This window comes from Dasypus novemcinctus, chromosome 5, assembly GCF_030445035.2.
Source record: "Dasypus novemcinctus isolate mDasNov1 chromosome 5, mDasNov1.1.hap2, whole genome shotgun sequence".
In the NCBI taxonomy this organism is placed as follows: domain Eukaryota; kingdom Metazoa; phylum Chordata; class Mammalia; order Cingulata; family Dasypodidae; genus Dasypus; species Dasypus novemcinctus.
The window spans coordinates 55,799,860-55,822,148 of NC_080677.1; the positions used below are offsets into that span (position 1 = coordinate 55,799,860).

The 22,289-nt window shown below is 39.7% G+C and overlaps 1 protein-coding gene across 2 annotated transcripts in view; it reads left to right on the forward strand.

Moving 5' to 3' along the window:
• The window catches only part of SLC25A13 (solute carrier family 25 member 13), a 185,142-nt gene that overhangs the window by 158,864 nt on the left and 3,989 nt on the right, over positions 1-22,289 (forward strand). For both annotated transcript variants that reach the window (XM_004470737.4, XM_071215167.1), the window contains one exon: positions 15,056-15,194. In XM_004470737.4, the coding sequence (XP_004470794.1) occupies positions 15,056-15,194 (139 nt within the window). The remainder of the gene's footprint in view (positions 1-15,055; positions 15,195-22,289) is intronic.

Genomic DNA, 22,289 nt, shown 5'->3' on the forward strand with positions numbered 1-22,289 from the left:
TTCATCCATCTGCCTGAAGGTACTTCCTCTCATTTTCTCATCTTCACTCACATCCCTCACTGTCATGTCACTCTGTTGTGGTTTTCTGCATAGCACATATCTGGTATTTTCCTAAATGCATACGTATGTCCATCTCACCTAGAGTGTACTTTGAGAACAAGGTCATATCTTTCCTGGTCTCCAACAGTTTCTGACACATAAGTAGATACTCGATAAATATTTAAGCTAATGAATGGTAAGTTAAAGCCAAGTATTTCCAAGTTTTAAACAAGGCTATTAAAGCACAATGAGTGAATTAATGAATAATGACCAAGGAAGAAGATGAATGATATTGAGGAAGCTGAATATAAAGAAGGTAACTAATCATATAAGTGTTTGCTGTCCTGGTTTCAGAGAGATGTCCATTCACTCACCCAGCAAATATCATCCTAGGTTCTGGGTATACTATAAAGAATAAATTGGCTTTTTTTTTTTTTTTAAATAAGGAGTTTACCGACTCATGGGGGCAGTTAGACAAGTAAAGAGATCAAAGAATATGGTTGCATGTGCAGCTGAAAAGTACTGTGAGTGTGGGCATGCACAGGATCTAAGGGAGTGGGCACCACTTCAGACCAGGAGGGAACTCTGAAGGGGGAAGACAGGGACAGGGGGCAGACCCATGGCATGACCAGGTTTGTGTCTGAGGAGGGGTAATTTGGCTTCAGTGTGGAGAATGCCATGTGGCCAAGCAAGCCTGGCAGGCAGGGAGGCCAGCTGGAAAGATATAGTTGGGGGTTGGGAAGTTAGGGAATCAGGTTGACCTAAACTTGGGCAATGGCAGTGGGGATGGAGCAAAAAGGGATATATATTGCGAGTTCAGTTCACAAAGTCTTAGAAAGTGATGGAAAGGTGAAAAGTAAGAAAATTTAAAGATGTCTCCCAGATTACTATCTTGAGCACCTGGGTTGAGGCTGTGGATATTAGAACTTGGGAATATTTAAGGAGCTGTGTCTTAGTCTGTCACAGGGCTACTAATGCAAAGTATCAGAAATGGGTTGGCTTTTGTAATGGGGATTTTATTTAGGGTAAAAGCTTACAGTTCCAAGGCCATGAGGTGTCCAAATCAAGGCACCATTAGATGATTTCTCACCAAAGTCAGCTACTGGTGATCCTGGTGTCCTGTTACATGACAAAGATGGTGGCCAATCTCTGCCAAGGCCTCTGCCTTTCCCCCTCCAGAATATACCGTCTCCCGGAACTCAGCTGTGAGCTACCAGGCATAGGGCTTGTCTCCTTTTGGGCCACCTCTATCAGTTTCAGTGGCTCTACTTTCTTTCTGAGTTCAGCTGTGAGCTTTCAGGCATATGGCACATCTCTTCAGCTCCATTGGCCCAGCCTTTTGGGGGCTTTGTGCTTAAGTGTTGGCTGCGAGGGATCCTCACATCGTCTCCTTCACATAGCAGGAGCAAAAATGGCAGCTTCCTTTCTGTGTGTGTGTCTCACTCTTTCTGTGTCCCCTTTATGTAAGACTAGCAAGAGGGCAGAGACTCAACGTGAGTCTCATCTCATTGACTTAGTCCAATCAGAGACAATCTAATCTAAAGTGAATCTAATGTAATCAAAAGGTACTACATCTATAGGAATAGATTGGTTTAAGAACATAATCTTTTTGGGGGATTCACCAAATTTAAATTGTTGCAAGCTGCAAAGAACCTTAAAGGACTTCTTTTAGAAGTTAGAAATAGAGGTCCAGAAATCATGGGGTTTAACTAGGCAACCTAGGTAGGCAAAGGTCAGGGATAAGACTAAGTTTTAGTGTTTTGTTGGTTTGTTTTTCTTACTATACCAGCAGAGGGATCGGTACTGTAGATGTTGCTTAAAGCCATGAGAGTGGGTCACATCTCCAAGCTGATAGGAAACCAATGATGGAATTCAAAGGCCACCCAGATTTAGGGGCAGAAAGAGGTATGGGTAGAGAAAACAGTAGAAGCAGTGGTTAGGTGGAGAACTGGAATGAACAGCAGTGTGTCAGCTGGTAGAGGAATGAGTTATAAGGGGCAGGAGGAAGAGAACAGTAGTCAAGTGCTACAGATGCCAAGGGTGGTGCAAACCAGGAAAAGGTCTTTGAACTTAAAGGTAGAAGAAAATGGTTATTTTTAAGAGGTTGATTTATATAGAATGGCAGGGCAGAAATCTATGAGGAATGGGAAACATGATGAGAGAATCATGCCTGTCTTTATACAAGAGGAAAAAGAGTCAGTGAAGGTGGAAGGATTTGAAGCAACTGAAGATTGCAAGATTAAATATGGGGCCAAGTGGAGAGAGGGCCAAGGCTTAGAGATTGTACATGTGTCTGAATCATTAGCTCACTAGAGATATTGTTTATTGAGTGCTTACTCTGTCCCAAGCTCCATGCCTAAAACTTTGTATGCTTTACATCATTAGATTCTCACTACAGCCTATGAAGCAGGTACCATGTTTTAGTCCAGGTTGCAGCTGAGGAAAGGAAGATTTAAAGAGTTAAGGTAATTTGTCCAGGTCACATACCTACTAAGTACTTGGCAAGACTGGGCTTCAAACTCAAGCCACAATCACTGTGAAACCTGTGCTTATCACATAAAGGCATGTTGAGTTCCATAGCAGAGAGCACATGATTTGATAATGTCAGTGTTTCAGGGAAATTGAAAAAACAAGGCTGTATGCTAAACCAAGATATTCAGCGGTTGGCATTTGGGGTCTTTGTTGACAAGGGAATGTGCTAAGGAAACAGATGGAAAGAGTTAACATGACACTAAACATTGTAAATGTATGATCGTTTAGTCTTTTAGACTAGCATGGTTATGTGATTTTTTTTCCCTAATTGCTTTTAGTACCCAAAACTATTATGTAATGTTAGAATATTGCAGGAAAATGACTCAATTTTTTCTTAAAAGATTTATTTATTTATTTATTTCTCTCTCTCCCTTCCCCTCCCCCCACCCCGGTTGTCTGTTCTCTGTCTATTTGCTGCGTCTTGTTTCTTTGTCCGCTTCTGTTATCAGCGGCATGGGAATCTGTATCTCTTTTCTTGCTGCGTCATCTTGTTGTGTCAGCTCTCCGTGTGGGCGGCACCATTCCTGGGCAGGCTGCACTTTCTTTCGCGCTGGGTGGCTCTCTCCACGGGGCGCACTCCTTGCGCGTGGGGCTCTTCTATGCGGGGGACATCCCTGCGTGGCAGGGCACTCCTTGAGCACATCAGCACTGTGCATGGGCCAGCTCCACATGGGTCAAGGAGGCCTGGGGTTTGAACTGTGTACCTCCCATGTGATAGACGGACGCCCTAACCACTGGGCCAAGTCCGCCACCCCAAATGACTCAATTTTGTTTTTGATTTTTTAGTAAAAGACTGTACTACCACAGAACCGATACTACAGTTACAGAAATTAAAAATATCCAATATAAGGTATTTACCTTAACCAGAGTGGCAATAAACATCACACATGCACTGTACACACAGACACAGTCAGTACTGGCTCATGAGCTGTTACAAGTATGCCACAATATTGCAGGACGTTAATATGGGACGCTACAGGGGGGGGGTCAGTGTATATGGAGGCATGTGGGGGTGGTGGGGTAATTTTTCTATAAACCTAAAACTGCTCTAAAAACAAAGGTCATTATATATTAAAAAAAAAAAAAAACATGCCTGGTAAGCAGAGCCCATAACCTGCCATGGAGCCACATTCCTATTCTAAGTGATAACTATTTGTGTTCACTTTAAAATGACTTTGTGCCCTGCTGACAGCCTTTTTTCCCTTTGTCAGAAAGATCTGCCATAATACAAGTATTCTGGACCTAAAAGAGCAGATTTTTAGAAACTGTGGAGTATCAGGCAGGGGTGGGGTGGGCAGGGTTTGTATCTGAGATGGTATGAAGGTTAGACTGATATTGGAAGTCTTTTGACATTGTCCATATTCTGCTTAAAGGTAGGATTTTTGAAAACCTAACTGAGCACTTCGTTTTTAATTGTGTGTTTCAGGTACCTCACTGTGAACAGGGGTTAGAAATAGTAGTACCACATATTCCGAGGATTGTTGTGGGGGAGACACAGACAGCACATAGGGTAGGGGCTGGCACATAGTACGCGTGATGTGTCATTGCTAGGATTTTAAATTACAGTCTGTCAATTAATGGATTATTATAGAGATACCTCGCTCCTTCTACTGTGTCCTAGGCCTGGATAATTTCTGATGCTGTGTGGTCAACAGCCACTTCTAGGTCAAGCATTCTGCTTTAGACTTTGGAATAGTAAATAAAAAGGAGACTCCTTGAAATATCCCATTTTTTTAAGAGTGATCAAAGGAATTGAGTGTGCTGAAGGTGGATGGAAAAACAATTCTTAAAAGTATCAGAAAATGAATCTTTTTACAAAAATCATTCTTCCATTCATTCACCAACTACTTGTTGAATGCTAACACTGTATTAAATGTTGGAGATATACAGATGAATAAGATATCATTGTCTTGAAAGTGATCAGTACTAAAGAGAGGTGAGAGAATATAAATGTTGGCCTCCGCTGCGGCGCTGCAGGCAGGTTGCTGCAGGCGAGTCACTGCCGGGGATCGGGCCTACGCCACGGCCTGACCGGGGCGGCAGCGGGCGGCTCAAGGCTTGGTGGGGACGCGCGGTTCGATGGAGGAAAAACCACGGAGACGAGGTCTATGCGCAGGTCTGATTTTATTCGGGAAGTACATGGGGTTTTATAGTGTCATGGAGGCGGGGAGGTTGTGGGAGGGGCATGTCCGCGGGGCAGCTGAGGATTGGCTGCAGAGGCAAGGGCAGACCTGTGGTTTATGACGTAAGCCGTTGATGGCAGAGGGGGTTGTTTCCGAGGTTGTGCCGGGGCGGATACGGGATGAGGGCGGTTGAAATGAGGCGGGGAGAACAGTGATCGGCTGGGAGGGGGAAGATAACAGTGGCTGAGAGGAGGGGCAGAGGGAGGCAGCAGCACAAACTGCTGCTGAGAAGGGCCATAATACAGGGAGGTTACGAGGAACAGGCGGGCAAAGTGTAAGGAAGCGAAAGGCAGGGTGGGAGCAGGGGACATATAAATATACAATTCTAGTGCCATAAAGATCTTTTTAAAATTAATTTTAGTGGTGCGTGTGTAACTCAGTGGTTGAGTATAAGTACTCAGGATTTTTTTTAAATTTTAGCTTAACTTTTAAAATATAATATGATATCCTTAATGTTGAAAAGTGTCTAAATGATGCTATTAATCCACTGCCCATGGAGTGTTCTGAATAAATTTTCTTTTTAAGATTTATTTATTTCTCTCCCCATCCCCTGCCCCAGCTGGCTGCTCTCTGTGTCCATTTGCTGTGTGTTCTTCTCTGTCCACTTGCATTCCTGTCAACAGCACCAGGAACTGTGTCTCTTTTTGTTGCGTCATCTTGCTGCATCAGCACTCTGTGTGTGCAGCCCCACTCCTGGGCAGCCTGCACTTTTTTCACATGGGACGGCTCTCCTTACAGGGTGCACTTCTTGCACGTGGGGCTCCCCTATGCAGAGGACACCCCTGTATGGCATGGCACTCCTCGCATGCATCAGCACTGCACATGGACCAGTTTCACCACACAGGTCAGGAGACCCTGGGTTTGAACCTTGGACCTCCCATGTGGTAGGCGGATGCTCTATCCATTGAGCCAAATCCGCTTCCCTGAATGTATTTTCTACAAATGATGGTATATTTTTGCTAATGCATCCTTACATTCTCTGGTTTCTAATTGTGACCAAGGCATGCTCTTAAAAGATGGCTTGCTTAATGTCTAGTGACTCTAGAATTAAGGATATAAATCCTGTGACAACCAAAGAGACCCATGTGGGTCTAATGTAGACTTAACAGGTAGGACTGGATCTTCCACCAAATAAAAGATTGGCTCTTAGCCTAATGAGTGTAGATAGAATTCTATTGTGATTAAGATGTGAAACTGTAGAGTCATACTCCAACTCCCAGTTTTTTAAAGATTTTGTTATTTGTTTTCATGCTCCACTCCAATAGGACATTGTGCTTTTCACTGATAATAGTATCATTATCTATAATTGAAGATCATGATGCTAGATACCATACTAGGAACATATATTCATCATTGAATTAAATTTTAATTCTTATGTCTCTACAATGTGTACATTGTTACATTATAGATGAGGAACTTGAGATACAGTGATTCTTAAGAACCTTACCCAACATCAGATAGCTGTTAAGTGGCAGAGCATGATCTGAGCCCGGGCCTTTGACTGCAAAGTCTGTATTCTTGGTCCTGCAATGTACTGTCTTAGGTGTGGAGAGGCAGAATTCAAGTAGAGATCATATTTAGGATGTAACATTTTGCCATGGACTTCTTTAAATTCAGTCTACTCCATCTCTATCGCAGAGGTCATCCTCTTCAAGGATGAAGCATTCAGAAGAGTTGCACATAGAAAGGTGAAATGCAAAGAGATACCCAGCTCAACTAGCTGATCAGCCGTAATAGTTGGGGGAGGGAATATTGCAGAGAAGCGACCTTCATGTGATTTAGATTGTAGAGAGCACTGTGCAAGAGAGAGCTATTTTATTTTCCCTTGGACTTTGAGAGCTACATCATTATCATGGGGTGCTGCCTCCATAATCATTGCACATTTTGAAGAAAACTTGACAAGAATGTGTAATGAGCCATTTGAGCATCTCTTCAGTAAGGCATCCAAGGTATTGCCACAGGATCTCTAGTAGTTCATGGATCAGATATTTGAACAGATCACCCCTATGAAGATAACTGAAAATGCCAGATAATGTATTTTGTGAAAAGCCTTTTTAAATACATGAGTTAGCAAAGAAGTGAGAAATATTCAAGCCCAAAACTAAGTGAAGATGGTAGTCCAGAGATGTAAGCAAAATCCTAAAGCTGGCTTTTACCTTGAAGGCATTTGCCAAACACCCAAACTCTGATCACCAATTTTTAAAGCCTCAGGACAGACAAGTCCTACCCAAAGTGCTACATCTAAGAGAACAGAACCAGAACTAGGGTAAGGCAAGCAGAGGACCTAGGGTGCAAAATTTAAGGAGGCACTCATTTATGTGCCAGCTCTGTACTTGCCGAGTCCTGAGAAGTGAGTGCCTCCTTAGATTTTTTTTTTCTTCAGATGCTGGGGGCTGAGGATTGAACCTAGAACCTGATGCTCAACCACTGAGCCCTCATCAGCTTCCCTGAGATGTTTTTTTCTTGCTTGCTTTTGCTTGTTTTTGTTTGGTTTTAGGAGGCATTCTGAACTGAACCCTGATCTCCCATGTGGGAAGCAGGTGCTCAACCACTTGAGCCACATCCTTAGATTTTTGTGTCCTAGGCACCTCTCTTGCCTCATTCTGTCCCTGGTCCTAAGGAACATTCTTCCCCTGTAAAGCTGGGACCTTAGAGGATTATACCCTTATCATAAGGGTTAAATAAAAATGGCTCCTCTGACTGCAAGGGAAATTTCATTTGGTTCTGAGTGGAGGGAGGGTAAGAGGGGGAAAAAAATAAATCCCTGAGAATTAGAAACTCTCCAGGCTGGCTGTTGTGTGGTTCTATAGGCTGAATTTATACTTCTTGGGTGATGTGAAACACCCCAGGTGGGGAATTTATTTTCAGTCTTGAATTGATGGTTCTCCTTGGTACCTGACAGAAGCAAACACAAATCTTCTCTAGGGGGACCCACCTTGAGCCAAAATGTCAAAAAATTTTCATAAAGTTCCAAGGACAATGAGAGGATCACAATAAAAAATCTGAAATCCCACAAGAAAATAAGGCACTTTAAGAAGAGGTAACAAAAACAACAGACAACATTTCAAACCAACAAAGGGTTTAAGATATTAAAATTTTCAGCAATATAAAATGAACGTTTTTGTTTTAAAAAGGTGAGAGTATAATTAGAATTTAAAATTCAGTAGATAGTTTTAAGCAGATTAAACACAGCTGAAAAGAGAATTCATGAACTGAAAGATAAGGAAATAAATGGGACTGCATTTCTGAGAGACAGGGAGTATTTGAGACTAAGAGAAAATGGTTTAATAGGTATAATTGGGAAACCAATGGCTGAAGATTTTCAAGAACTAATGAAAGCTATCAATCCACAGATTCAAACAGGACAACAAAATCCAATCAGAATAAATAAAAATAATTCCCAATAGATACATCAGAGTGAAACTGCAGAACACCAGAGCTAAAGAGAAGCTCTTATGTGGCTATGGAAAAACACAGATTGCCTTCAAAGGAGCAGCAGTTGACTGAGCTTACTGATAAACAGAAGTCATGGAAGCCAGAGGACAGTTGAATTGCACCTCAGTGAACGAGAAAATTCCTTTCCACCCAGAATTCTGTATTCTGCAAAATTATCGTTCAAGAACAAGGATAAAATAAAGACATTTTTTAGACTAGCAAAACTCAGCACGTCACCAAATAAATCCTGATTAAAGAAATTCTAGAATGTACTTCAGGTAGAAGGAAAGTGATACCAGGTTGCAACAAGGAATGAAAAGGAATGAAAAACAAAGAAAATGGTAAATATTTAGTCTAAATAATATTGCTTGAACTTAAATAAATATATATAATTATAATGCTTAATTTAAAAAACTTTTATTGTAACATATATACAACATAACTACTTAATGTTTTTTTTAACAATGCCAATGATTAGATGGGAGGTTGTTAGTAATTTAAGTATTTGAAGTTGCATGTGTTATTCAGGAGGAAGGTAAAGATAACCAAAGACTGTGGTGAGTATGTATATTAGAATTTCCTGGATAAACACTAGTCTAAGAAATAGACTATGCAACTTCCAAACAGGTAGTAAGGGAAAAATAGAAGGCAAGAAAGGAAAGAAAAGAAAAATTTAAAAGGTGGGATACATTTTACAGAACAGCTCTGTGAAAATGACACCACTGGTAGATTGGAGACAAAAATTCCATGCTACTTATAAGTAGCTCTGTGCTACTTATAAGGTTTCCAGCCCATCTATAATGAGCGTCTTTGACGACAAAACAATGTACAATAATAGAACAACAAATCCCAGGTATGTGGTGCTTAACTGTCCCTTGCCTGGTGCTACCAGGCTGTATATGTAAGGGTTAACCCGCTTGGGGGAAACCAAGAGGAATGCTGAGGGATTGAGAAATGACATGTTGCCCATTGTTTGTGGCTCCAGGATCAAAATATACAATTATACGTGCCAAATAAATTCTAAACCTGTAAGGTAGGAAAAGAAGGTGGCTCTGACTGCAGGTGCCAGAAACATTAAATCACTTTCCCAGACAAGGTGCACCACTGTCAGTCTTGAATGCTGCAGGGTCCCCCAGTCTGGCATTTCCCCCCATATTAGACAATGTGCATTCACTGCAGGAGGCTCTGTTAAGCCTCTGTCTCCCAGACCTGCTGGCTCCTGGTGCCCGCCCGACACAGAGGTGCCTTTGTGAGTGTAATTACCTTTCCTGTATTAGAAATACTCTGTTTAGAGCTGTATTTGCAGGTACAACTAGAATAAGCAGGAATTAGCATGCGAAAGGGCCTTCCTTGCCCTGACTGCTTTATCGGAGCCATCCTTCAGGATTGCCTTTTTTCTCTTTGGATTGATTGAGCAGGTGTGAGCCATCCAAGAGGAAGAGCTTTAAAAGAAGAATAAAAGACATTGAAGATAGGTGTGTGTGTGTGTGTGTGTGTATATAATATACAAATCTTGTTGTGTTCTACCTTTTGACAACTTCATGCCAGCTGGAACTGCCAGAGTAAACTTGAGTGCATGATTCCAGCAGCTTGAGCGTTGATTAACGTTCTCTTGGGCTTTCAAAACAGTGTCCACATCAAAAAGGCATGAGAAGCAAAACAAATGATTCTTTTGCCAATGTGATGCTATGGCCAGTATGTACATGTTTCTAATTGGCCTGAGTCAATTGTGGACTACTAACTTGAAGTTAAGCGAGGCCTTCCCCTTAAAGATGCTTTCCCAGCTTTTATAGGATGGAGACTTTAAAATGAGTACAGAATCGGACTGGAGCCAGAGTTGATTATTAAACTAGGTATGAGTTTTGGTCCAAGTTCACATGTAGATTTCCCCAAGATGTCTTTCGTTTTTTCCTGACTCAAATGTTAGCAAGCCATTTATTTAGGAATAATAATTTCCCCTCTTCAAGATGAGAGAACTTTAGTGAATCGTAAGGAACTAGATGGTTCTGTTTTGCATTCACTAATATCACCAAGTGATCTTATCTTACTATGCATGCAAAGGAAATTCAGGGGCCACCAGGGAATGTCTTAGGACAAGCCTGCTTAGAGAATCAGTGAAAAAGACAGGAAAATGGAGGGATTTTCTTATATGGCAGGAACATTTAAAGATTTAATTTACATGGCACACACTTTGTCATTTATTAATTTTTTTTTAGTGGCCAGAGTAATTTTGTGTTGCTGACACAGACTCTAGTGCAACACAGAATGTTTCTCTTTAGTGTAACGTTATCTGTTCAGAATGGCTAATCTCAGTAAAAATTACACAGGGGCTAGTAAATTCAAGTCAAACAGGTTTATGTTGTGATGTGGGACTGGAGAATGGGTGTGCTCCACAACTTGGAGGATTTATCAAGGAATCTGGAAGAGAAATATTTTCACAGTTGGAATTTGAAAAGCCTTTTTTAACATCCTGCTTCCCTTTTCATTGTGCGGGAGCAACAGGTCAGGTATTGCCTAAGGCAGCCTTACAAATTAGCACCTGCCTTTGTGCCTGAAGACCTAAAGGAAACCGTGGGGAGGAGGAGGACAGAGAAATTTAATAAGTCTGTGTCTTTTTCTCCAACCTTTTGCAAAGCTAGCCTTCCCTGGGAATTGGGCTTTGATGCCTGGGGTGCAGGAGAGAGGCAGGATCTGCCTCCTGACTCCAGGGTTATTTGCTGGAGGGAGATGCCTGAGCAGGTGCGGGGCTGGGTCACCATGCAGGAGCCAGAGAAGCAGAACACAGACCTCCTGTCCCCAGTGGAGCCAGCCCTGTGGAATTTGTCCTGCAGCTGTCATTTCTGCAGGACTGTCACAGTCACCACCTCATTTAACCCTTAGCCTCCAGTGCCCGACCCCATGAAGAGGGTGACCTCTGGTGTTTTCTAACGGGTGAGGGAGGTTCAGAGCCTGATCTTTTGGAGCGCTGGTCACACAGGTGGACAGTGGCAGAGGGGAGAGCTATACTCGGTATTCTTGATGCCACGGTCAGTGGAATTCTGCATTTTAAGTGCTCTAACTTGCTGGCAAGGCTATTCTGCCTCTGGAGTAGGGTTGGTAGCTGTTGCACAACTTTTCTTTCTTCTATGACTTTTCCTTTTCTACTTTTTTCTCAGATAACGAGAAACCTACGATCTCTTAGATATTCTAGCATTTGTTCTAGTTTGCATAGATTATTTGGCCACATTTTCCAAGTCCTGGTAGTAAAAACAAAAAATACAGTACATTCCTAACCATGTTCCTTTTAGTGTTTCACCAAGCAGCTTGACCTTTTCTTCGTTTTTTTTTTTTCAGTTTAATTTGGCTTTTTGTTTGTTTTTGATAGTCATTTTTCTTAGCTGTCTAGAATTGTTTTCAACCATTTCTTGAATCACATCATATCTCTTAGGGAGGCTCTGGTTCCCACACTGATGCATGATTTATTGTCATGATTTCAGGAGTGGCCAGAGAGTCCTTCTTGGGAAAACAAGCTGCTTCTTACTCTGCCTCTTTTTCTTGACTCACAGTGTTATTTCTTATTTCAGAGCATGTCTTCCCATGGCTGCCTGATCATATTGAAGCCATGTACCATAAGATAGGCTAATTTCTTTCTTTTCCTTTTTCTAACTTTAATATTCCAATACAAGATTTTTCACTTTTTTCTCCTAGGTTCTTTTATATCCCCACAAAATAATAAAAAATAATGCAAAACAATAAGCAATGTTGGAAAAATTAAATGCTTGGTTTTTCTTTCTAATATATTTTTCCAAGAAACCTGTTAGTTTCCTTGCAGAAACCTGACTGCATATCCCAAAGCCTCTCTCTCTCTCATTCCAATTGTGGTTTTTCCTATGGGCTTTACAGAAGAACAGAATCACTTGTCATTGGGAACATGTGGTAGGCTCCCATTGACAGTCAAAGATTTTGTTGCATGTTTTGTAAATTAGGTCAGGCAGTATTTCCTGGTCCCTGGTCACTTACAACCTGAAATACGCAATAATGATCTAGGCAGATATGAGAGCTTGAAGTACCCTCATGGTGGAAAGAAAGCTACCAGGACTGAGAAAGTGTAGACATTGGGGAGCCATGTGGAATTCATTCTGTGCCTATTTTCTACTTAGAGACTCAGTGGAAAGGGTGGTATTTGGCATTTAAATGAAGGAAGAGGTGGTATTTAAGAAGTTGATGTTTCCCACTTAGCAATCATCAGAGAAAATGCAGAGTGACTGGTACCACCATACCACTCTGATTAGATGAATGCAGTATTGAGCAGCTTTTCCCCAGAGAATTCGAGCTGACCAGGGGAGGAGTCTGGAAAAGTCAAGTCTTCACACAGCTTTGACAAGGATGAGAATACCTGGGTGAATCCACAGGACAGCCAAGACCAAAGACGGTGGTAGAGTTTTTGAAACAACAACTTGAAAGGAAATATTAAGAACATAGTTAAGAAATGAAGGAGCTATAAGACTATACCTAGGGAAAAAAATGGTGGGGTAGGGAGGGGTGGTATATACCATGAATTGAAGAAGGAAAGGCATGTCCCTGAACCACACAACCGCGTTCATACATACTGCTGTTGAAGGAAATGCTTCAAAACATTTATGGGATTTGCAGTGGTTATCTTTGGCTGGTAAAAATTAGGAGCAATTTAAAATTGCAATAGTTTTCTCTTTTCCTATAATAAACATTTAATAATTTTATAATTGGGGTGGGGTTAGGTGCCCTGACAAAAAGAATGAGCAGAGTATAGAATGAAGTTTGGCTGTAAAATAGAAAAATTGGGGTATTGTATTAAAGGTAAAAACTAATAGATTTGTAGGAGGAAAAAATATGCCAACTTAAAAATTACTCCAACATGATTTGTTTTGAAAGTCAGTAAATGGTGATGTTTTTTACTTTCTTGACAGAGCTGGACAGGAAGAAGATTTAACAGATCTTAATTTGAGTTGGTTATTTGGTCTCTAATTTGAATATCTCCTAGACAGTATCTACATGTGGATAAATAGCTCCAGAACTTATAGGAAGGTTTGGAGGCAAGGTAGGAAAAAAGAAGAGCAAAAAAACACAAAAGGGTTGTACTATAGTAATGCCCTTACAGAGAAACTGCCACTTTAATTTAAAAACAAAACAAAACAAAACAAAACTAGTCAAAGGGCGAGGATTGGGTGCTATGTGGAGATATGGATGTTGTACTATACTTTTTCACTTTGTGCTGGGAAAGTGGAGAGATAGTGAGAGCCCTGAATATTGGATCTATTGCTGACCCTGTTGAGGCATGACTTTCAGTAACTGTGCCCTGAACATCAGTTTGCACAGGTATAAAATGAGAAGTTGGCCAGTGGTGGATTTTGTGGTTCTTATCTTCAATAAAGCATTTAATTTTTGTGTGGACAAGATATGGAAGTGTGGGCAGATTGGCAGTACATGAGGTGGATCTGTCCTGCCTTGAGTACATGTACTCAGAGCAGAGAGGGTGACATTGATCTTCGTCCCCGAGGCGTGCTTAGCACGCCCATGGGCAAGTTGACTGAAATAGCCTACATGACAGAATCCACATTCCAGGTATTTATTGCCCTTGGAAGGGTGGGCCACACTAGGATGAAATTTAATAGGATTAAACATAAAGTCCTGCCTTTGTAAATTTTTGAAGTCAACTAAATAGGTTACAGTAGAGCTGGGATGATAGTGGTTGGTATGAAAAAGACTAAGGGTTTTACTGCCCATGAGCCCAGTTTGACAGGAATGCGATGCAGGTGTCAGAAATGCAAAAGCTCAAGTAACAGATGTGTGGTGTTTGACAGATTGGAAACTAGTGTCAAACAAAAATACCAAGATCCAGCCTCACTAGACCTCCGTAAATACTGCTGGGCTTGGCAGGATCTGTTGAATCTGGATGGATTCATTATTTTCTTTTAGGAATCTTTAAGTTCGGTGGAAATTTTTAGGTATTAGAAGTCTGTGAAAGAAATGGTATTAAATCATTAAGTGTTGAAAAGAGGTGACTTCCTTCCCATCCAGCCTATCCCAAACACAATATATATCTTGTGGTTTTCATTATAGTGTTATTTCATATTTCTGCACAAACTCATCAATTCTTGGGGCCTCCCCATGGCATTATTTTGGCACCTGAAATTATCTGGTGAAGACTTTGCTGTAGGAACTAATTGTTCTACACACAGCTCTTAAATATGTCAGAATTATTGTAAATATTTTAAGGCTTTAGCATAAGCATTTATGGATGACTCATAAACCCTGTGGTGGTGGTAGTGGTGGGGAATATGTAAATAAACCTTAGGGGGGCTATGAACCCCTTGGAAAGGTATATGGTTTTATATGTGTGTATAATATTTTTTCTGGGAAAAAGTCCAAGACTTTCATCAGATTCTTAAAAAAAAAAAAATTAACAGAATAACTCTACACCCACTGCATATATAATTAACCTACTTCCTAGTGTGTAAACAATGAAGCATCCTTGCTGTCAATTGCCCATTTGCTGTCTAGACCATAGAGGAGATCCTTCTTGAAATGCCAGTTTTTTGCCTTTATTGGGGATTTACAAAGAACATCACAGGTGAGTTCCAAAAATGCTTCAATAGAAGTCTCACTATTGGAATAAATTAGAATGCCCTTCCTCATGCCACACATGAAAATTGGTTTTGTTTTTAAAAATAAAAATCAGATTTATTACTTGTAGAATTGGAGTTATTTTTTCTATTTGCCTTTCAACTTGTGAGTACAAATTTGGTCTTATCCAGGAATATTTTGTTCTGAGGTGAGTTCCAAAGAAGTTTGATCTTCTCAATGGGATATGTGTTTCATGTGGTTTTTCTTCCTTTTCAAACACACAGGGTGCCAAAGCATGCTTTCTGCGGGACATTCCTTTCTCGGCCATCTACTTCCCGTGCTATGCTCATGTGAAGGCTTCCTTTGCAAATGAAGACGGGCAGATTAGCCCAGGAAGCCTGCTCTTAGCTGGTGCTATAGCTGGTAAGTGTGCCTTCCAGAGCCCTGGTTCTGCCCCACCAGCCTTTCCCTCTGTGCCACTGCACTGCAAGTTTTTTGTTATTTTTAAGATTTATTTTATTTCTCCCCCTCTTGTTGTTTGTACTCACTGTCTACTCTCTGTCTGTTCATTATGTGTTCATCTTTTATTTTTAGGAGGCACTGGGACCTTCCATGTGGGAGGGAGGTGCCAAGTCATACCTCTACTCCCTGCTTTGTTGTGTCTCTCATTGTGTTTCCTTATTGTATCTCTTCATTGCATTATCTTATCAAGTCAGCTTGCCGTGCCAGCCCATCACATCAGCATGCTGTCTTGCTTGTTGTCTTTAGAGGGCACTGGGAATTGAACCTGGGACTTCCCGTGTGGTAGGTGGGCGCCCAGCTGCTTGAGCCACATCCACTTCCTCTGCTCATAGTTTTTAACAGACTACATATGAGTTTGCTGCAAATTTCTTTGAATAGCTACTGAAAAGAAAGGAAAAGAAACTAATCTTACTTCTGGCAGATTAGTGGACAAGCTTACTTTCTTAACGCTGGAAAAGGCTCAATTAATACATGGTTCTTTATGTGGTGTTGTTATCCAGTTCAAGTTGCATATCATTTCACAGTTTCACTTCATGGCTTAAGAATGATAACTGTTCAGCAAGAATTTTTTTTTTTATAATTTTGTGTCTTAAAAGTATCTAAACAAAACAGTACATAAAATCTTATCCTGAACCTAAACAATAGTTACTACCATTTAGATAAAAGAAATGTAATAGGACCAAAAACAGCTGAGGCCAGTTGGAGGTACGTGTTTCCTCCTGGCTGTGTAAGGTTATAGGAGCAGTTTCTCCATGTTAATTAAAACACAGATAGAAATAACTGCCTTTGTTTTTTTTCAGTACTACATTGAAAATATTGATAGGAAAAAATAAATATGAAGGTTGGCTTTTAAATTCCTAGAGAAAATTTGATTACAGCCACAGTATGGATCAGTTCATTCCTTGATACTTCTCCTTGTTTAGAGATTTTGAGAGCATAACCTGGATTAACTCTTCAGGTGGTGACACACATTTAAGGAGTTAAACTTCTTAATCAGATGCTTGGGTCTGAACTTCTTGATGCAGGTGTTCTTATCACATAAGTGGCTGTAGTCTTCACATATTTCCATAGTGTCTCTGAGCATTGTAAATATAATGAATTGTAAGCTTAAAAATGGTCAAAATGGCAAATTACATATATATATATGTTTATATATATAGTTAAAGGCATGTGCTATGAGTCAGACTTTCCACATTGAAGTTCCATCTTCCCACTTAGAACTGTGTGAACTGCATAAGTGTTTTAATCTCCTCTGCCCATTTTTATATCAATGCTACAGGTTACTCAGTTAACACAAGATAATAACTACAATAACAATATATCCCCTTCAGTGGTTACATTTTCCCCACCCCCATCCTTATTTTTGTTCATTCCTCAATCTTGAGGGATTTGGGTTAATGTCTGCTTCAGGCTGAGAAGTGGCATAGATATTATGGGGCAGAGGAATGGAATTGTTTTGCTTGCAATTGAAGGTAACTCCTTGCTTTTGTGATGACGCTGGTCATTGTTTTGTTAGTTGTCCAGTGCAGCCTGAAGATCTGGAGAGTAGGAGTTGTCTGCATACCTACCAGGTTTCAGGCAGCATAGAAACAATTTGAAGGCTCTAAGTCTCTGAGAAATAAATTTAACAATTAGGTTTAAAATTATAAGTTCAAATAAATGAATTAGAAGAATCATGATTAGGGGATTTATAAATGTGTATAACTGTGTTATATTGGGGAAATAGCTTTTCACATATTCCCAGATAGAGCCTCCCAAGGGGGTATTGATTTCATGTGGCTTGCCTCTCATGTCCAGACATCCCTAGGGCCCTCAGACTTATGTTTGTGGCTTTGTTTACTGTGGCAGTTTGTGAAGTCTGGCTGAGACCTGTGTAGGTGTAATCCAGAATGACCTCCTAACTCACTTTGAAATCTCTTAGCCATAAAAACTCTTATTTTATAATTTAATATTTCCCCCTTTTGGTTGTGCTGATTAACACTTGGTAATAATACTTTGGTGCCAGGAAGGGTCATCCCTGGGAGTCATGTCCCATGTTGAGGGGAAAGCAGTGAGTTTATTTTCTGTCCATTTTTTAAATCTATTTATGGGGATAATAATAGTCTTAGGCTCACCAAATTATTATGGATTATATATGGAAGGCTCTAAGAAAGTACTTGGTACACAAATGTTCAATAATATTAATTTTATTATATGTCATTTGAAACTTTATAAACATAGTTTTTTAATTGCCTCATACTTACCTAATCTCACTTGCAGAGTCATAAGTTTTCTTAAAAAATGTAAAAAGTAAATGGTATTATAAAAAGGCAACTTTATGCCTAAAGGCTTTTCCTCTATTTTGGGATCATTTTCTTTGGAGAAATAGATCCCCAGAAATGATTTTACTGGTTAAAAATATGATTGTTTTTAAGAGATTCCAAATTATTCTCAAAAGTTTGAGTTAGTTTACACCCCCATGTTGTTAATTTTATCCTATTTTTTTTCAGAGTTGTTTTCCAGATACCTCTGTATTAGTTATCTATTGCTGTACAACAAATTATTGCCAAGTTTATCAACTTAAAACAACCAGCATTTATTATTCCATATCTCACAGTTCCTATCAGTCAGGAGAGCTTAGCTGGTGTCTCAGGCTCCAGGTCTCTCATGAAGTTGCAGTCAAAATATCATTCAGGCTTCTAGAAAGCTTGACTGTGTTTGGATGATCCACTTTCCAAATGGCTCAAACACTTGGCTGTTGGCAAGAGGCTTCAGTTCCTTGCCATGTGGACCATTCCATAGGGCTGCTTGAGTGACCACAGGACAAGGCAGTTGACTTCTCCCAGAGCAAGAGCCAAGAGAAAGAAAACAAGGCAGAACCCATGGTGCCTTTTACAACCTAGCCTCATAAGTCATGCTCCTTCATCTCCATGCTCTCCTGTTGGTTACATACACCAGCCCTGTTTAATGTAGGAGAGGATGATACAGAGCCATGATTACCGGGAGATGAAGATCATTGAGGACCATTTTAGAAGCTAACTGCCACACTTATATTTTTCTTTCATTTTATTGTGCATCTTCCCAGCCTTAGCCCTCCTTGTTGGATGGGAAAATAAAGATACAGTTTGTCATATTGGCTTTTCTTCAAAGAGCAGATCCACTATAAAACTCTATGGTACTATATATTTCACAACTCTGTTTAACCTATGTAATAAGAACTAAGCTGCTTTCTTAATTTCATAGCACATATCAGCAGCCAATAGCAAGCATCACACTGCTATTCACATTAAAATTAGGGATACAAGAAGGGATACAGTCCTTATTGTTCAGTCTTCTTTTGGAGTTTCAAGTAAAAAGAATGAATATTAGAAAGGAAGAAATGAAGTTATCATTATTAGCAAGTGCTTATTTACATGAAAATCCAAATTAAAATACCAAAACATAGAATTAATATTGATAATGTTTTTCATGATAATATAAACCTAAAAATCTATATCATTGATACACAGTTACCTGATGTAAAGTGAGGAAGCAGAACAGCCACTTGCTGAATGTAGAACATTGCTAGCATGCCTGATCCAAGAGCTGACCAACAAAATGGGCATGTTGGAAAGGGTAAGAAGAAATTTGTTCAGAAGTTTGCCTAGTGAGACTCGGCATGAAAATGCACCAAACCTGCATATGGGCTTTTGAGTGAGTGGAAGACAGATTAGGTCTCCATATTCCTCCTGGGATACCAGTAAGAACAAAGGTATGTTCTGGGGAGAGACACATTGATAGAGTATACTGAGAACCTCAAGAAGTTTATCCAAGGACAAAAGTGATTGGTTTTGCCACCAAGAAAAAGTAGAAAAGCTTGTTTCAAAACTACAATAAATAGTAGTTGACCACTCTCTTATTTATTATAAGACAGAAATGTCTTGTGACTATTTTGTGTGTATCATATTTAAATTAATCTCTTACACAGAAAAAATATATATATATATTATTGAGCAATTCTATTATAAATGGATGGATCTGTGAGTAAATGAATATGATCCTGCTTTCTATGTTTATATGGTAATTTCCATTATCCAGTAAGCATTATCTCTCCTTTTCTTAGTCTAAGAATTTGATTAGACAAAGTTAGATTGCTTTAAGTAATCGGCAACTTTTTAGCAGAGATAGTTGGTGGCATCTCAAAACCTGGAGAATATTAATTTTTAAGGTGTATCTATCTAGTTATAAACTGGGAATATCAATAAAAACTAGGAATGTCTACTCCATTATTTCACAGGAGTAGAACAAAACTAACCTATATTTGAATTCATGTTCATTAGCTGAAGTGCTCGGCATATCAAAAGGTGAGTATTATGCTAAAACAGGGACCTTGGGATTAAGAAATCAAATTATAATTCCCCTAATTAATGTTGCTTTTTAATTAATGAAAGGCATTTCAATATGGCCAGTTTATGGATAATAGCAAATAAAGGATATCCAGTACTTCTCAAATTTTACAGAGTGCTCTGTCATATCAGATTATTTTAATTGTCGGAATGATAAAATATAGGAACAAGTCAAACTGGTGATAGTCTTGCCTTTGAATTCGTTCACTTAAACTATATTGTAATTCAGGAGTATCTTTCAAAGCTGTTCAGTACCAAATAGAGATGTGTTGGAAGTGGGTGACTGATAATGGTGCTTTTGCAAACAGAAGGGGTAAGTTAGAAGAGAAGTACTATTGGCCCAAATTTGTTAATTGTGTGGACATAAAGCCTAAGATAATTTAAAAACAAATCTTGGATCCTTAAAATGACAAAGTGAGGGAGAGATTGAATCAAAGTAGTAAACTGATGATACTCATCCATCCCTTTTTTCCAAAATACCTTAAGATGTCAGAAAATGCAATTTTTAAAAATCCTTATTGGCACTAAAAACTGTTAGCACCTGGCCCCCAGCAGACTAAAACTCTGAGGATTACTAACAAATAGGAAACAGAACCATACTGACTGAAAGAAGATGCCACAGCCCAAAACACCGGCAGGAGAACTACTTTAGTTAAGAGCAGAACCAGAGAATTTTAACTTCTGAGGGAACAGTAGAAGGACTGGAGTGGGGTGGGGGTACATGGAGGTTTTTGGGTCAGTCATGAACAGGAATCAAAAAACCACATTTGCTGCAGGGAGGCCAGGCTTGGCCTCCTCTTATATATATATATATATTTTTTTTTTTTTTCTTTTTTTGCATTAATCAAATTTTCCATTTTAACCTTTTTTAACTGTACAGTTTAGTGACATCAATTACATGCATAATGTTGTGTAGTCATCACCGTTATCTATTTCCAAAACTTTCCACTACCCCAAACAGAAACTGAAACCTTTAAGCAATAACACCCCATTCCCACTCTCACCCCCTTCCTGCTTCAGGCAACACTTGTCTACAGGCTAAAAGCCTAGAACTGTGTTCTACAGAAAGAGGCCACTTGCTTGGGGAGGGCAAGTGTAAGGAAATGAAAAGAGCAGGGCAGGGCTTAAGGTTATGCCAGACATCTACAGAAAAAAAAATCCATTAATGGCAGCTCTGCCCAAGAAGAAAATAAAATAAAATCTTCTACCTCCAGAGTGAAGCTCTCCTCATTTCAGCCATGCCAGCCTGTGTTAGCCCCTCACCCAGATGAGACCTTACCCATTTCACAAAGCCCCTAGAAATGGGAGAGGCATGTGAGTGAAATGGACCTAGAGCATAGTAGATTAGCCCCAACATCTGCATGTAGTATACTAATCAACTTCTTCTTTAAACTTGAATATCAGTAGACAGCTAAGGCCCTTAGACATGAAGGAACATCAAGGTGAGTGTACAGAAAAAATTACAGAGAAAGCAGGCAGTTCACAGAAAAGAAGGGAACTTTTAAGAACTATAATTTGGGTCCTCAGAGAGATTGGAAAGGAACAATCAGTAAGTTCTTGAAAATTAAGAAAAGGATTGCCTACTTAGTACCTCAAAAAAATTAAAAAAAAAACATAAAATCTATGAGTACATCCAAAATAATTATTGATATTGGTATATGCATTATACAGAAAGGGTTATTGGGAGGCAGATAAAGGAAGGGAAGGGCAAAAGTGTACGTGTGCAAGAATTCTTACTTTGCTGGAGAAAGATATAAATGCTAACTAGATGTATACATTGTAAATAGACACCCATGTAATAATATATTTAATATTTAAATAAATGGATTTAATCAGGAAAAGGGAAGGTCAAAAGTGAACCAACAAGAAGCAGAGAAAATAGAATATAGGATACCAGACACCAGTCTAATAGCTATAATAAATGTGAATGGGTTCAAGCCCTCTGCTGGGGATTGGTGGGGGAAGGACACCTTGAGACTAGTTTTGAAAGGTAATCTAGCTCTATGAAGCTTAAGAAAACAGTGACATAGAAAGATTGAAAGAACAGATTGAAAAATAGGTACTAGGCAATGCCAACAGAGATTAAGTGTAGCAATAGTAAGGTCAGATTAAATGGAATTCTTTGTTTAGAAAGAATATTCAGAAGGACAGGGAGGGAGGGGTGTTACATATTTATTAAAGATAATCCACTAAGGAGAAGTTGTCATCAAACTCTATTAACAACATAATACTGTCTTTAAAAAGCTAAACTCTTAAAAGTATGAAGAGGGAGGCAGCTGTGGCTCAATCAGTTGGGCTCCTGTCTACCATATGGGAGGCCCTGGGTTCACGTCCCTGGGCCTCCTTGTGAAGGCAGCTCGCCCGCAAGCGCTGCGGAGCACCGAAGAATGCACAGCAAATGGACACGGAGAGCAGACAGCAAGAAAAAAGCCACGGTGCGGGGTGGGAGGGGGGGGAATTAAATAAATAAATCTTTTTTTTTAAAAAAAACAAAGTATGAAGGGAACTTTTCATACTTTTTCATTCCTAATGAGAAACTTTATCACATTTTCTCTTAGAAGCTGACATATCAGATGATATAGATAAGGATGCAAAGGAGATTTGGAAAGCTCTTATCCAAAATAACAATGAA